The sequence below is a fragment of the Zeus faber genome (assembly GCF_960531495.2).
Source record: "Zeus faber genome assembly, chromosome: 1".
In the NCBI taxonomy this organism is placed as follows: Eukaryota; Metazoa; Chordata; class Actinopteri; order Zeiformes; family Zeidae; genus Zeus; species Zeus faber.
Window position 1 is genome coordinate 43,193,349 of NC_137193.1, and position 13,495 is coordinate 43,206,843.

General features: G+C 41.9%; 1 protein-coding gene across 1 annotated transcript in view; it reads left to right on the forward strand.

Moving 5' to 3' along the window:
- Positions 1-13,495, forward strand: part of sbno2b (strawberry notch homolog 2b) — an 89,884-nt gene that overhangs the window by 63,667 nt on the left and 12,722 nt on the right. The window contains exons 11-22 of the mRNA XM_079996550.1: positions 1,819-1,962; positions 2,270-2,387; positions 2,513-2,618; positions 2,762-2,915; positions 4,664-4,840; positions 5,721-5,818; positions 6,955-7,037; positions 7,538-7,720; positions 7,970-8,091; positions 9,238-9,369; positions 9,454-9,589; positions 12,758-12,870. Coding sequence (XP_079852676.1) covers positions 1,819-1,962; positions 2,270-2,387; positions 2,513-2,618; positions 2,762-2,915; positions 4,664-4,840; positions 5,721-5,818; positions 6,955-7,037; positions 7,538-7,720; positions 7,970-8,091; positions 9,238-9,369; positions 9,454-9,589; positions 12,758-12,870 — 1,566 coding nt within the window. The remainder of the gene's footprint in view (positions 1-1,818; positions 1,963-2,269; positions 2,388-2,512; positions 2,619-2,761; positions 2,916-4,663; positions 4,841-5,720; positions 5,819-6,954; positions 7,038-7,537; positions 7,721-7,969; positions 8,092-9,237; positions 9,370-9,453; positions 9,590-12,757; positions 12,871-13,495) is intronic.

The window sequence follows — 13,495 nt, forward strand, 5'->3', positions numbered from 1 at the left end:
GTGTAAACGCACCCAAAGCGTCCTCAGTGCGGTTTGAGATCTGATGACTTAGACCACATTACTCGGTAATCTAGGCTACATATGGCTAAATTATTTTAGCTGTGTAAATTCAAATGTGTCCTGGGCCACAATGAATTACCGCCTACTCAACAGATGTCCTCCTGGTAAGTGGAAGGATGTACTCATTCACGCCCACCAATGGCGTCATATTAAAGTCTGGTCGGGGGGGGGGGGGGGGAGTCTCTCCGTTACAGAAACGCAGGATTTATTATTTACAAGTAAAGTATTTACACAAAACATCCAGTTTTTACCCCAAGTCCCATAGCAACGGAAAGACATGCGTGATGTGGCACGGGAAAGGTTTTTTGTAAGTTCATTCTATTACGCAGTGATCGTGAGAGTCCCTTACCTCAATTGTGTTTAACAAAAATTGTTTCATACAAGTAGGAATTAAACTAAAATAAGTACATCTGTCTGCACCGCTGTCTAGAGAGTGCAGTGGATCCTCTGCACTGTCCTGATCCGCAGGACAGTGCAGAGGAAGCGATCCGTGGCATGTACGGCGCTCAGATGAGGAAGAAAGAAACTCCAATTCTCTTGAGTTATGTTCACTTTATATATTATTATATAATCAGAATGCTATATGTATTGTAACATTCAATTTTATAATATTTCAACATGTACGTGTGACGTGTGTCCCCTCCCAGCTCCCACTCCCCCATCCCACACTTCAGTTAATTCACTCTCATTACGATCCTGTAGGTAATTCTGAACAGATTTCTGTCAATCAAATTTCTCATAAATCCACAAAGTCTGATTGTTACTTTCTTTACTTTCTGTCAATTATGTTTTTATCACCAGTCAATCAAAGGTTACTATTTGAAATGCGTCGGGTTTTCGCTGACTACTGCACCACGCTCGCTTTGCGTGTCTTTCTCGAGAGGAAGTGGTCTATTCAGTAAGATCCCACACGTAATTCTGGAAAGATTTTTTTTCATTCAAACAACTCTGAATTTGTTTACTTATAAACAGCCAACTTATGAAGAAAGTTTTGTTTTTAAATTTCGGTTTTAAACCGGGCTCGGGTTCGTTTTAGGCCCATAAATGCAGCCAATGGAACGGGCCTGTGCCGGGCTCAAGAAGAACGTGCACAAGCTCGGATGGGGTCGGGCTTGTTTTTTTGGGCCCAACCCAAGCTCTAGTGTGCAAGGAGAGGAAGGGCTATTCACAGATGGGTCTAAGCAAGCTAGGGAGAGAGAGCGGGGTAAGCATCTCTACTAAGATTTTAGTTTAAATAGTAACAAAAAAAAAAGTAATTATTTGTGGTGGTCAGTGTTGATATTGTGGTGGGCCGCCAAAAATAAATCAATGTATGGGAAACACTGCTGTGCATAACAGGGAAGAGAAATTGTCCCACGTCACCTGATCGGCTCTCGTGATCAGCCTTTATATTGATCACTGATCAAACAACATGAACTGAACAACAACTAATATTTTTTTTCGCCATCTAAGTGCGATATTCCATAGATAACGGCATCTACCGGCTCCGAGATCTAAACTCTGGGTCTCTTGCAGCCGCAGCAGACATGCGCAGAAGAGTCAGCTCCTCGCCTACGTAACATCCGGCTGTAATGTTGTCACAGAGTACAGCAGAAAGTTAAAATATTTTAACTTGGACGGCAAATGCCGTGTACTATTGCCGTTTGCCGGTCTTGTCTGCCGTAATGCTCTCGTCCACTTACATGACTTCCGGTTTGCCATCCGCCGTGTTCCATCTGAATGCAGCATTAGTAACTTGGAGTAACTTCCTCTTTATAGATAAAGTATGGAGACACAGCTACCTCAGAAGGAGTCCTGTTTGCGACCTACTCTGCGCTGATTGGAGAGAGCCAAGCGGGGGGGCAGCACCGCACCAGAATCAAACAGATCCTGGACTGGTGCAAGGCCGACTTTGATGGAGTCGTATCCTTTCATCCCAACAGCCTTAGGCCTAGCAGAGTCTTTTTTTGAATGATCATGCATTCAACACCTGAAATACTGTGATCGACTATACTTATTCTGTCACTTCAAACCTCTTTTTAATGTACTTTTTCTGATCTAAGTTCAATTTTGTTTCGCTTGAAAGAAAAATCTCTTCGGTGGCCTTTTTTTGGGCCTCTCTGTAATCCATTCAAATGAAAGAACACCGCAAGAGAACAAGTTTACCACAATTCCTTCCTCCTTAGCCGTGTCCCCTTAGCGTTGCTTCCCCTTGACCTTGTTCCTGCAGATTATTTTTGATGAATGCCACAAAGCCAAGAATGCCACATCCACCAAGATGGGCAAGGCAGTGCTAGACCTGCAGAACAAGCTGCCACGAGCTAGGGTGGTCTACGCCAGTGCCACAGGTAGCAGAGCACACTGACAAACAATGCAATTTTGTGCAGGACATTAAAAACATACATTTTCATTACGTTATTTCTCTTAGATTCCTTTCTTAAAACCTTTCTGCATTGCTCTCTATCCGGCCCAGGCGCCTCTGAGCCAAAGAACATGATCTACATGAGCCGCCTGGGGATCTGGGGTGAGGGCACACCCTTCAAAACCTTTGACGACTTCCTGCACGCCATTGAGAAAAGGTGCGTAGCATGACCCCTCACTCTGATGTACCTCGTTTTCGTAAATCATTGCTCACTGGAACCGTCCCCCACAATGAGTTCCCAGTTCCAGCTGGCTGACACTTGATTGTATCATGCTAAAAATTTCATTTATTACTATACAGAGGTGTTGGTGCCATGGAGATTGTTGCCATGGACATGAAAGTGAGCGGGATGTACATCGCCAGGCAGCTGAGTTTTTCAGGCGTGTCGTTCCGTATCGAGGAGATCGGGCTCGACAACGACTTCAAACTGGTCTACAACAAGGCTGCCAAACTGGTGCGCCTCATCCCTCATGAATAAGATCAGAACATATTATTGTCTGTCTGTGTGTGTGTGTGTGTGTGTGCTTGTGTGTTGTCTCATCATATACTTGCTGCGCATGAGCGGAAACCTGACTATCTGGGTTCCTACATATCCTGGAAAACCTTGAGGGTTGAGGGCTTGACATGAGATTTTTCCCTTTGGGCAAGTGGCTGAGATGTTTTATTTGCCCAATAGCCAAACTAGCTTGTCCAAAATGGAAAATGTAGGCCTTGTAAAAAAACAAGGAAGTAAATAAAACAAACAGGGATTTGAAAAATTATTATTATTTATTAACGTACAAAACATACTATTAACAGGTAACAATTACAATAAATAAGATATTTATACACCAACATCAAATGTCATCTGTACCAACAGGGAGATTGTGTGTGTGTGTGTGTGTGTGTGTGTGTGTGTGTGTGTGTGTGTGTGTGTGTGTGTGTGTGTGGGGGTGGGTGGGATCGGCGATTTGATCGCCAGAGACCGGCTGGAGTGTGCTGTGATGGGGGAGTTATGTCACAGCACACCAGCGAAATGCCAGCATGGATGGTGTGGAAAGAAATATGTATTTGTTTTTATTAAATAATTGAATCTCTGTTAGGCTTCCTTTTTTGTTTGTTTTTTAATGACGTTATGATTGAATTTAGATTAAACATTTTCAATAATCATCTTGAGCGTGGCTCAACATCTGATGGAGCTTTGAAATAATAAAACCTTTAAGCTTTCTGCAAGCAATACAGTTAAAGTTGCGCGAATAAACATTTATAAAAGAGAACATTTTATTTAAAATATTCAAACATTAAAAATATATATGTTGGTTTTAACCCTCATGTATACTATACTGTGTATATATATATATATACCTTATTTATCATAATAGTTACCTGTTAATAGTATGTTTAATGTAAACTGTAATGTCTAATGTATACTATACTGTGTATATATACCTTATTTATCGTAATTGTTACATTAATAGTATGTAATAGTATGTTTTGTACGTTAATAAATTATAATAATGCTGTGACAGCATCATGTTCCATTTATTAACATTATTATCTTTAATATCACAATTCAAATCATTTCCATAGTGTTAAATACTCTTACGGAGCGCAGAGCAAAGCTTCGGTGAGCAAGCATAACAGAGAGAGAACAGAGATGCTGGGTGTTAAAATCCACACGTCACTCATGCTAATTTAACGGGGCTTAGCTCAGTCACTAAGTGCTCGAAGTGGACCGGTACTCACTGGTATACGCAGTACCGGCACTTCTGCGTTTTACTCTTTGGTGTACCGGGATTTTTTTTCTTGTGTACCAATGCGTATTGGTACTACTTACAAGCTGCCAGTACTCTCTTCTGCCCTCTCAAGTCGACAAATGAAGTGGACATATTGTAAAATCTATCATATTTTATTGAGTTGGAGCGCACTTTTTCTTTTAAATTATTAGAAACGCACAAGCTGCAAGGCCGAGCTCAGGCTCGAGCCCCAGGTCCATCCCCGCCCACGCTGCTCTGGTTCAGCTGGAAAAGCTCTGCTTCAGCGATACAGTACGCAGTTTGTTTTCAGATAACGTTACATTAGAGATCACATTTATTTTTCACTTGCCCGATCAGACACACCACTTGCTTGAACACAGAGTTGACTTGCCCCGGGCAAGCGGACAAGCGTTATTGTCGAGTCCTGCATACAATTTGAATGTGTCCTTCATCCTTATGTCTCCAGTGGGCTGAGGCGCTGCAGGTGTTCACACGTTCTGCCGACGAGCTGGGCCTGGTGAGCAGGAAGTCCCTGTGGGGCCAGTTCTGGTCCTCTCACCAGCGCTTCTTCAAATACCTCTGCATCGCTGCCAAGGTCCGCTGCCTGGTGGAGCTGGCCCAGAAAGAGCTGGAGGCCGGGAAGGTCAGAAGGACTTTTAAAGCTTCACTCATAAATGCTCTCTGCTAAACAAAACATTATCACATCCATGGCTTGCCAATCTATTTCATTTCTGTAACTCAGGAGAGGTCAACTTCAACTATTCTCTTGTATTATTTGAGAAAAGGTGTAAACTTTATTTGTTTCATACTTTTAAGGGGACCTATTATCAAAAATCAATGTGTGTTCTCCAAACTAAACCAATGTAAGTTGTGTGTTTTTATTGTCGATGTATTTATTTTATTTATCTTATTTTATTTTCCAACGGGTACATGGAGGAAAAAAATCCCAGCGTGTGGTATCCCGGTGCGGTGACGACAATGAAAGTCGGAACAAACTTAGAAATTAGGCCTTGATGGTGAAGATTCAGAAACTGGGTTGCTTATTTCTCGCCTCAGTTTGTTCAGAAACTGAATAACCAACCATCGCAATAACCGAATAAATACAACAAAACCCAGAAGTAAAGCTCAAACCCCATTGGCTCACAGAATTAGGAACCTCAGGAGGCTCCACCCACTAAAACCGCCCATCCTGGAACAGCATGGGTTAGAGGCATGTTTGAATGGCTAGAATGCATATTCTTCTGAGTGGTATTTTCAGAAAGAAAAAAATCTAATTCATGTTTTGGGGACCTCAGACACTTATATAAACTGAAAAGGAAGCATACTAGGTCCCCTTTAATGCTTGTTTTTGTATAAATTGTTTAACTATGTATGATTTGAAGATTCCTGTCCAGAGAAGTTTAGTTCATTTTGACAACTAAACATAATGGTCCACTAGGAGCAATAATTGCCATCTCCTTTCAACGAAAGGAGATTGCTTGGCCAATTTTGACCTGTTGGGTCTTTGTTTGTTTCCACTTCAGTGCATCGTCATTGGGTTGCAGTCGACAGGAGAGGCTCGAACCAGAGAAGTCCTGGATGAAAATGACGGCCATCTTGACAGATTTGTTTCTGCAGCAGAGTGAGTGAAAACTGTCTGGTTATTTTTTAGATATGCTCGACCGGGGGTTCCCAAACTGTGACACCCCCTAGAAGACCTCAGCCAAATTGGGAATTGTATAATTTATATTAACTTAGTTTGTTTTCCATTTTTATATTTTGTATTTCTTCAAAAAAAAATTTTTTTTTCATTATTATTATTTTTTTGTTAGATATGCACTTTTTGTCAGCAAGGTTTTAGTTAAATTTTAAACCACGTTATAGGGTCCGCAACCAAGCTTAGTCTGCCATGGGAGTCTTGCCAAACCCCATTGCAAGTCATTTGCCTTAAGTTATTGGATTCTGCTCAGTTCTCGATAGACGCTTTTTCATCACAAATAGACGAAAAAAATGTTATTTACTTGATTTGTTGATATTGTTGGAGTGCTAAGTCCTGTTTCTCATTTTATAATTTAATCAATACACCACATCCTATAAAATATTGTACTTAGGGATGAAATAAAGCTCAATTAGGCTCATGCTTTATACTAATAGAAATAAAGTGTAAAAGTGTAAATGGATCATTAACTACCTTACACTCTTCATACTAGTTGATAAGAGTTATTTCCGTGGTACTTAAGAATACCCGCCAGTTGCAATAGTTGAGATTATGAAGTTACCATCCTTGGCCGAGCTTGTGCTCCAATTCTCTCCCAGCACAGCACCTACCATGTACAATGTCTAGACTTTTCTAGCTTGCAATTTCTGTGGTTTGGAAGTTAATTATTAATTTTTTGCCGTCAACATTACTCGTCTGCTGGAATCCTGCATCCATTTTGTTAACTTCAGCGAACACGTCAAGCCAAAGATGTGTGCAGTGGTATTGTTATTTATTCTACAGTACCAATCAATGTCAATCAGAAGGTATTCATTAACTTGCAAAAGCAATACCAAATGTTCAGTTCTCAATGGAACCTGTTGTGGTTTGTATTCAACTTTGATAAGGAAATATAGCTAACTCTCTGCCCTCTGAGTGTGTCGGTGCAAGAATAATAGGTTGATTAAAAGGTAGAACTAGGCCAAACTGTATGCAACTGTCCCTCTACTGGACTGTCCTGGTTTCTGTTCTGTTCCAGTGAAAGTAATGGACTTCACTTTCTGTCTCCCCCCCCACCTCAGGGGAGTATTTCAGTCTCTGGTCCTCAAACATTTTCCCTCTGAGAAACAGCGGAGAGAGAAGGGACCAGGGAATAAAAGAAAACGTAAGTGAACACATAATATCAAACATCTATTGCTCTATTGAGTGAGAAATAAATGCAATAGAAAAAATGTGTTTTCACAGTCACATTATGTACCCCTATACTAAGAGCTGACAGAATTTATCATCCGTACAATAAGAGGCTAATTTATATAATATCAGGGTTAAACACGGAAATGGTTTTCAAATAAAACCCCATCAAATTGCTTATATCCTAAAGAATGTTGAAGAAGTCATATTTTCTTACTTCTATTAATGTAGCTGACAAAATCATACATTTCATACAAGAATATGATTATAAGTTATTTTTTGGTATTTCATTTATGTAGTTAGTGTTAATGTGTGTGGATGTTAATACAATTAAATGTGCAGTGTACTGAAACACTATTCCGGGGCTTTCTGTAATAAATTATTAGCCTTATTTATAATATACAACCCCCCCGCCAGGTTTTGTGGTTTTATACTGAGGTTGTATATACCCACTGTGTTGTTGTTTGCAAACAGGCAAGCCACGGGGTCGCCAGCCCAAGTTCCCCAAACATATGGTGGACTGCGGCGGCGTGATCAACATCAGTGATGACAGCAGCAGTGATTCAGACGGGATGGACACGGACTCCAACTCCTCGCCAGACTCCCTGCTGGACAACGACGATGTCATCTTTGTCAACCACACGAGCTACCACACAGGTCGGGAGGCCTGTTTGTATTTCCATGGCTTAAGTCACTGATAGCGGTGGCAGCTTGTTTGGCCCCCGACACAAGCGATGAGCTGAAATAAGGAGTCAGTGTGCCTTGTCGTCGACACCCATCTAGACCGTAAAACCACCTGTCAGTTATCAGCTGACACGGTAGACCCCACGGTGCCCCTTGAGGTTTATGACTCCGACCGGCTTGTGTTGCACTGGGTCATGTTGCTTCTGCCTTCCATGTCCGCAGCCAGGATAGAGGAGATGAAGCAGGGCCTTCTTAACAAGATATCCGCACTGGGAAAAGAACTACCTCTCAACACGCTGGACGAGCTCATCGACAAGTTTGGAGGGCCAGAGAAAGTTTCTGAGGTATGGGGCCTCAGTAAAGGAAAACAGCTACTATAATATGGCATAACGTACTACTGTACCTTTTTTACTGCAGTGTTCATGCAGACCCTGATTACAATTTGCAAAAAAGTTAGTATAGGTGGTGTCAGTAATTTACCAGTATATGAACCTAATGAATCATTGATCACTTTTCCTTGTATAACCCAGATCTAATGACACAAACCAACACTGTATGCACTTACTTTATGAGGAAAAGTCTGGGTAGGGCCTCCCTTTGCTCTCAAACGACCTAAATTCTTCTTGGAATGGATTCCACAAGATGTTGAAAACATTTCTGCAGATTTGTCAGCTGCACATTCATGCTGCGAATCTCCCGTTCTATCACATCCCAAAGGTGTTCAAATCCGTTGACTGGGTAGGCCACTGAAGAATATTTAACTCATTGTCATGTTCATGAAACCAGTCTGACTACTTTTGCTTTGTAACATGGTGCATTATCACATTGGAAATAGCCATTAGAAGATGGCTAGATTGTGGTGGGTTGGTATTAACGGGCCCAAAGTGTGCAAAGCAAAAAATCCCCACCACCAAGGCAGGTTGGGTCCATAGATTCATGCTGTTGGTGCCAAATTCTGACCCTACCATCTGTGTGCCTAGGCAGAATTCGAGATTTATCAGACCAGGCTACTTTCTTCAAAAACTGTCCATTTTTGGTTAGCCCTTTCCCACTGCAGCCATCGGCTTTCTGTTCTTAGCTTACAGAAGTGGAACCCAACATGGTCTTCTGCTGTTGTAGCCCTACTGTAGCCTCTCTTGTCAGCTCGAACCAGACTGGCTATTCTCCATTGACCTCTCTCATCAACAAGGCGTTTCCGTCCGCATAACTGCCGCTCACTGGATGTTTTTTGTTTTTCACACCATTCTGAGTAAACTCAAGAGACTGTTGTACATGAAAATCCCAGGAGATCAGCAGTTACAGAAATACTCAAACCTGCTCGTACTGATGCCACACGATTGGTTGATTCGATAACTGCATGAATAAGTAGGTGTACAGGTGTTCCTAATAAAGTGTCCACTGAGTGTATGTGCCTCCGCTAGCAGAGGATCAAAAACCTGGCCGTGCGACTTGGCTCACTTGTTTTGACGTTCCTCCTCTTTCTGCTGTAGATGACTGGGCGAAAAGGCCGCGTGGTCCGGCGTCTTGACGGCAGTGTCCGCTACGAGTCAAGAGCGGAGCAGGGCCACACCATCGACCACATTAATGTCAAAGAGAAAGATCGGTTCATGGGAGGAGAAAAGGTCAGCCCGCAGACTCAGGTTAACAATCTGTTTTATGCTTAAGCATTGTTGAGATTAGCGCTAAAGAAACCCCTTTTCCTCCAGTTGGTGGCCATCATCTCTGAGGCGGCAAGCTCGGGCATCTCCCTGCAGGCGGACAAACGGGTGAAGAACCAGAGGCGCAGGGTCCACATGACATTGGAGCTGCCATGGAGCGCAGACAGAGCCATACAGCAGTTTGGTAAGTTGACTGCATGTTAGAGATGTGTATCTTCACTGGCCTCACGATTACATTCGATTACGATTCACCTGTCAACGATTCTTGATGCATCTCAATGTATCCCATCCCCAATTTTCTATATGGGCACCAAGGCCTGTGCCAGGGAAAGGTTGAATATGATGGTGAACACTGGGGAGGCAGGTTCGCACAAGTCTTAAGAGCATGTCTGGGGATGCCGTCCGGACCAGCTGCTTTTCCGGTCTTCACCTGTCTCAGAGCCCTCCTCACATCATGCTCTGAGATGCTGAGTGTGTGCTTACCTCCGGCGGCGGAACTTAGTTTGACTGTGCTAACCAGGGGACTAATGGGAAAGCATCAGCATTCACCGTGGTGGTAGCTCTGCATCTTGCTGGAACTGAGACTCCACTCTTTCCCTGTACCGACTCTTTGCCTGTATGGATTTGTCAACCCATGATATCGCATTGTAACCATGGTAGCCACATCTTCCACTAGCTTAGGTATGAAGTTCGTCACCACTTCAGTAAGCTTTCTGACATCATCGGGGGTGGAGCAAAACACAGCCCAGTCGACATCCCTCAGCGTGTCCTGCAGCGTGGCTTCTGATTGGCCGGTCCAGTATCTGCTCTCCCTTGTCACCGGAGCTTCCCGAACATGATGGAGATAATTAAATTTTGTGTAGGCTGTTATTTTAATCACAAGAAAATGTTAATTAGAAATAAAAGCTAGGGTCCGTTTTTTTTTTTTTTTTTTTTTTTTTTTTTCCATTTAGGCCTTATTATATTTCCAATCTCCCGATTATGTTCTTCATTACATTTTTACATTTAGCAGACGCTTTTATCCAAAGCGACTTACAATTATTAAAACACCGATGGATTGCGCCATCAGCAGCAATTAGGGGTTAAGTGTCTTGCTCAAGGACACTACAGCATGCTAGCAGGAGGAGCCTGGGATCGAACCAGCAACCTTTAGATCACTAGATGACCAGCTCTACCTCCTGAGCTACCACCCCCTAGTTCTGTCACTGTATCGATGCAGAATCGCCCACATCCGCATCGCGATGCATCTAAAAATGGAGACATTTCCACGCCTCTACTGCATGTAATATTAAAGGAGAAACTTTGCGGATGGTCACTTAAGGTAGCCATGTCTTACTTGAGTTCTTCACTGTGGGTGCGAACTATTATGAGCAGACTGTTGTGGAAAGGGAGAAAATTCTGATATTTATAACTATCAGCAGCAGCTTTGCAGCGTTGTCTTTTCAGTTTCTTTTTACATCCTTCCTGCAAAGTGCTTTGATTAAGTGTATTTCAATATCCTGAAATCACTTTAATTAAGGGTGCGCAGATCAATCAGCCACCAATCATTTTCGGCGATTATTTGTTCTAAATAGTGTGATAGGTGACCTGTATAAAGGCTGATCAGAAGAGCTGATCAAAACAAACAAGACAATTTCTCTTCCCAGTTATGCAAGGTGCTTTTTTGTTTCATTGAATAAGGAAGTGGAGTATCATTTAAAAAATAAATAATTATAATCTAAAATTAAAAAAAAACACTTTTTAATTTTTATTCTTTTTGACAAATGGGGACCCCGTCCGCTTCCTGGCTTGGCAGCCGGGCCCTTCCGGGCCCACCCCTAATGCTGAGTGTGCATGCAAATAAAACGGCTTCAATGGGCTCGCACAAGCAGCACAAGCCTACCTCTCTGTACCATGCCGTGTAGAGTGTAGATAGCCAGCGACTTTTTAGCACGGCAGTCTGCCAAAATGTGGATATGCTAAGAGTTATAAAGAAAATATTCTAATACACTAATGTACAATGTTGTTAAGAATACTTCAATAAGTAAATAAAGCTACATGATTAATAGAAGGCTTCAAATAGACCCTGTGATCGGTGTTCAATATCAACCTTCTAATTATTTATTAAATGTTAGTTAAATGAATTATAGCTTCAAGTGGAACATATGTTTTAATGGTTAAAAATGGATTTAAATAGATTAGGTAAACAGAATTAGCAGTATTCTCAAATTTTTTTTCCAACACTGCCGCACACTGCAGCAGCATTGTAAAAACACACACACACACTTACAGGGTAGTGGATTTAATTGTCTACAGTAATTAGATAATTGCATCGGTAATTATTTCTGTCAGCACCCTTCCTGCTGGCAGCTGAAACTCATGGCCTGGTTTGGGTTAATGTTGGCTTGATTGCCGAGCAAGTGTAAACACACAACAAACACACACACAGATGGACAGCCACACACAAAGTCCTCTTGTTAGTTCTGTTCCACATAAAAGCTTTCTTGTCTGCTGTAGTTTAGAATTGTAGTCAGAAAATGGTTGAAAGCAGTCCTGTTGTGTGGAAACATTTGTGTGGGTGAGTGGAGCGCAATCTATTCCCAGAAGATAATGACTTGTCATACGATATGTTGGTATCCTTTCATCTCACAGATATCCCTCCCAGTCTTGCTCTTCCTCCATTTTGTGTATTCATTCAACAATTAACAGGTCTGTCAATAAATTAACAATTTAATTCCACAAGTGAGTCATCCAATGAAAGGGGTTTCTCATTGCTTAATGTTAAATTTAGTTTACTACTTTCATAGACTGATGAATGCAAATCAAGAATGCCAAGTCAGAATCCAACTTGACTCTGTTGTTTCCACTGAGAGCTCTTGTCTTAACACGAGTCCAATGTTGATTGTAGTGGAAGCGTTTTTGTTTTTTTTGGGGGGGTCTTTTCACTTTAGGTCTCTCGCTTTCTGCAGTGTATCTCACAATGGAGTCTGCAGTCTTAATACTTGCACAGAAATAAAGAAAAACGTTTTCAGACAGATTTACTAGATAATTTATTCTCCCCTGAAGGAAAATTGCGGTGATATTCAGGCGGCTTTGGCAACAGAGAAAAAAGGCTGCAATTACAAGAGACCCAAGCTTCAATGTACGCTATGGCTGGGTGAAATACACTCAAAAGAAATATTTTAAAAACAATCATTAGTAATGTGGATATTATAACCAAGCTGGTTATAAAAAAAAGTTGTTGAGAACAACCACGTCCTATGCTCAGTGCAGGTAACTGAGGTCTAAAGTCATATTTGTGTCACAATTATGGCGTCTTTTAATGGTTGTTTGAATAAAGTCTTAAACCCCCTTCTGGTCGTTGACTTTGCAGGTCGCACCCACAGATCCAATCAGGTGACAGCCCCAGAGTATATTTTTCTCATCTCAGAGCTGGCTGGGGAGAGACGCTTTGCTTCCATCGTGGCCAAGAGACTGGAGAGCCTGGTACGTCCCACATCCTGTTTCTGGTTACTGTTGCCTCCAACTGACATTCATTTCCTCCTGGAGTTTTGTGTTTTTTTTTAACCATGGAAAAGGGAAACATGGAAAAGGGATGCAGTCTTTATTTTGCCACAAACGACTTAACACTTCCACCATTATGTATTTATTAGATTGCTTATCATGCGTAGGATCCCTTGTTGCACTAGCGTTCTGACACTCGTCATGTGTATGTGTCTTAATAATGTCCCTGCTCTACGTGTACTGCTTCCAAATATATCCATGGGAAGGCCGACCGCCCCCCTGTTGTGTTCCTGATTTCTGATGAATAATTTCTCTGCTGCAAACGGAAACGGATGTCATCGACCTTTTGTTTTTGGTTTAAATGCAGCGTTTACCCGACTGTGCCCTGGCAAGGACTCATCTATTTGGGCCCCTTTTCATAGCCTTAACCCCCAGTCTTTCCTGTTTTTGTTTGTTTTTCATTCACACTATAAATGCAGAGCCTTCAATCTTGCCAGTTCACTTGAGGTCTTTTTTGTTTTCACAACTTCTTATCTTCGGGATATTCATGTTTTTCCCCCAGTCCCAAATTGCAAAGGGCAATGGGTCCTGATGATTTTATGCCTCC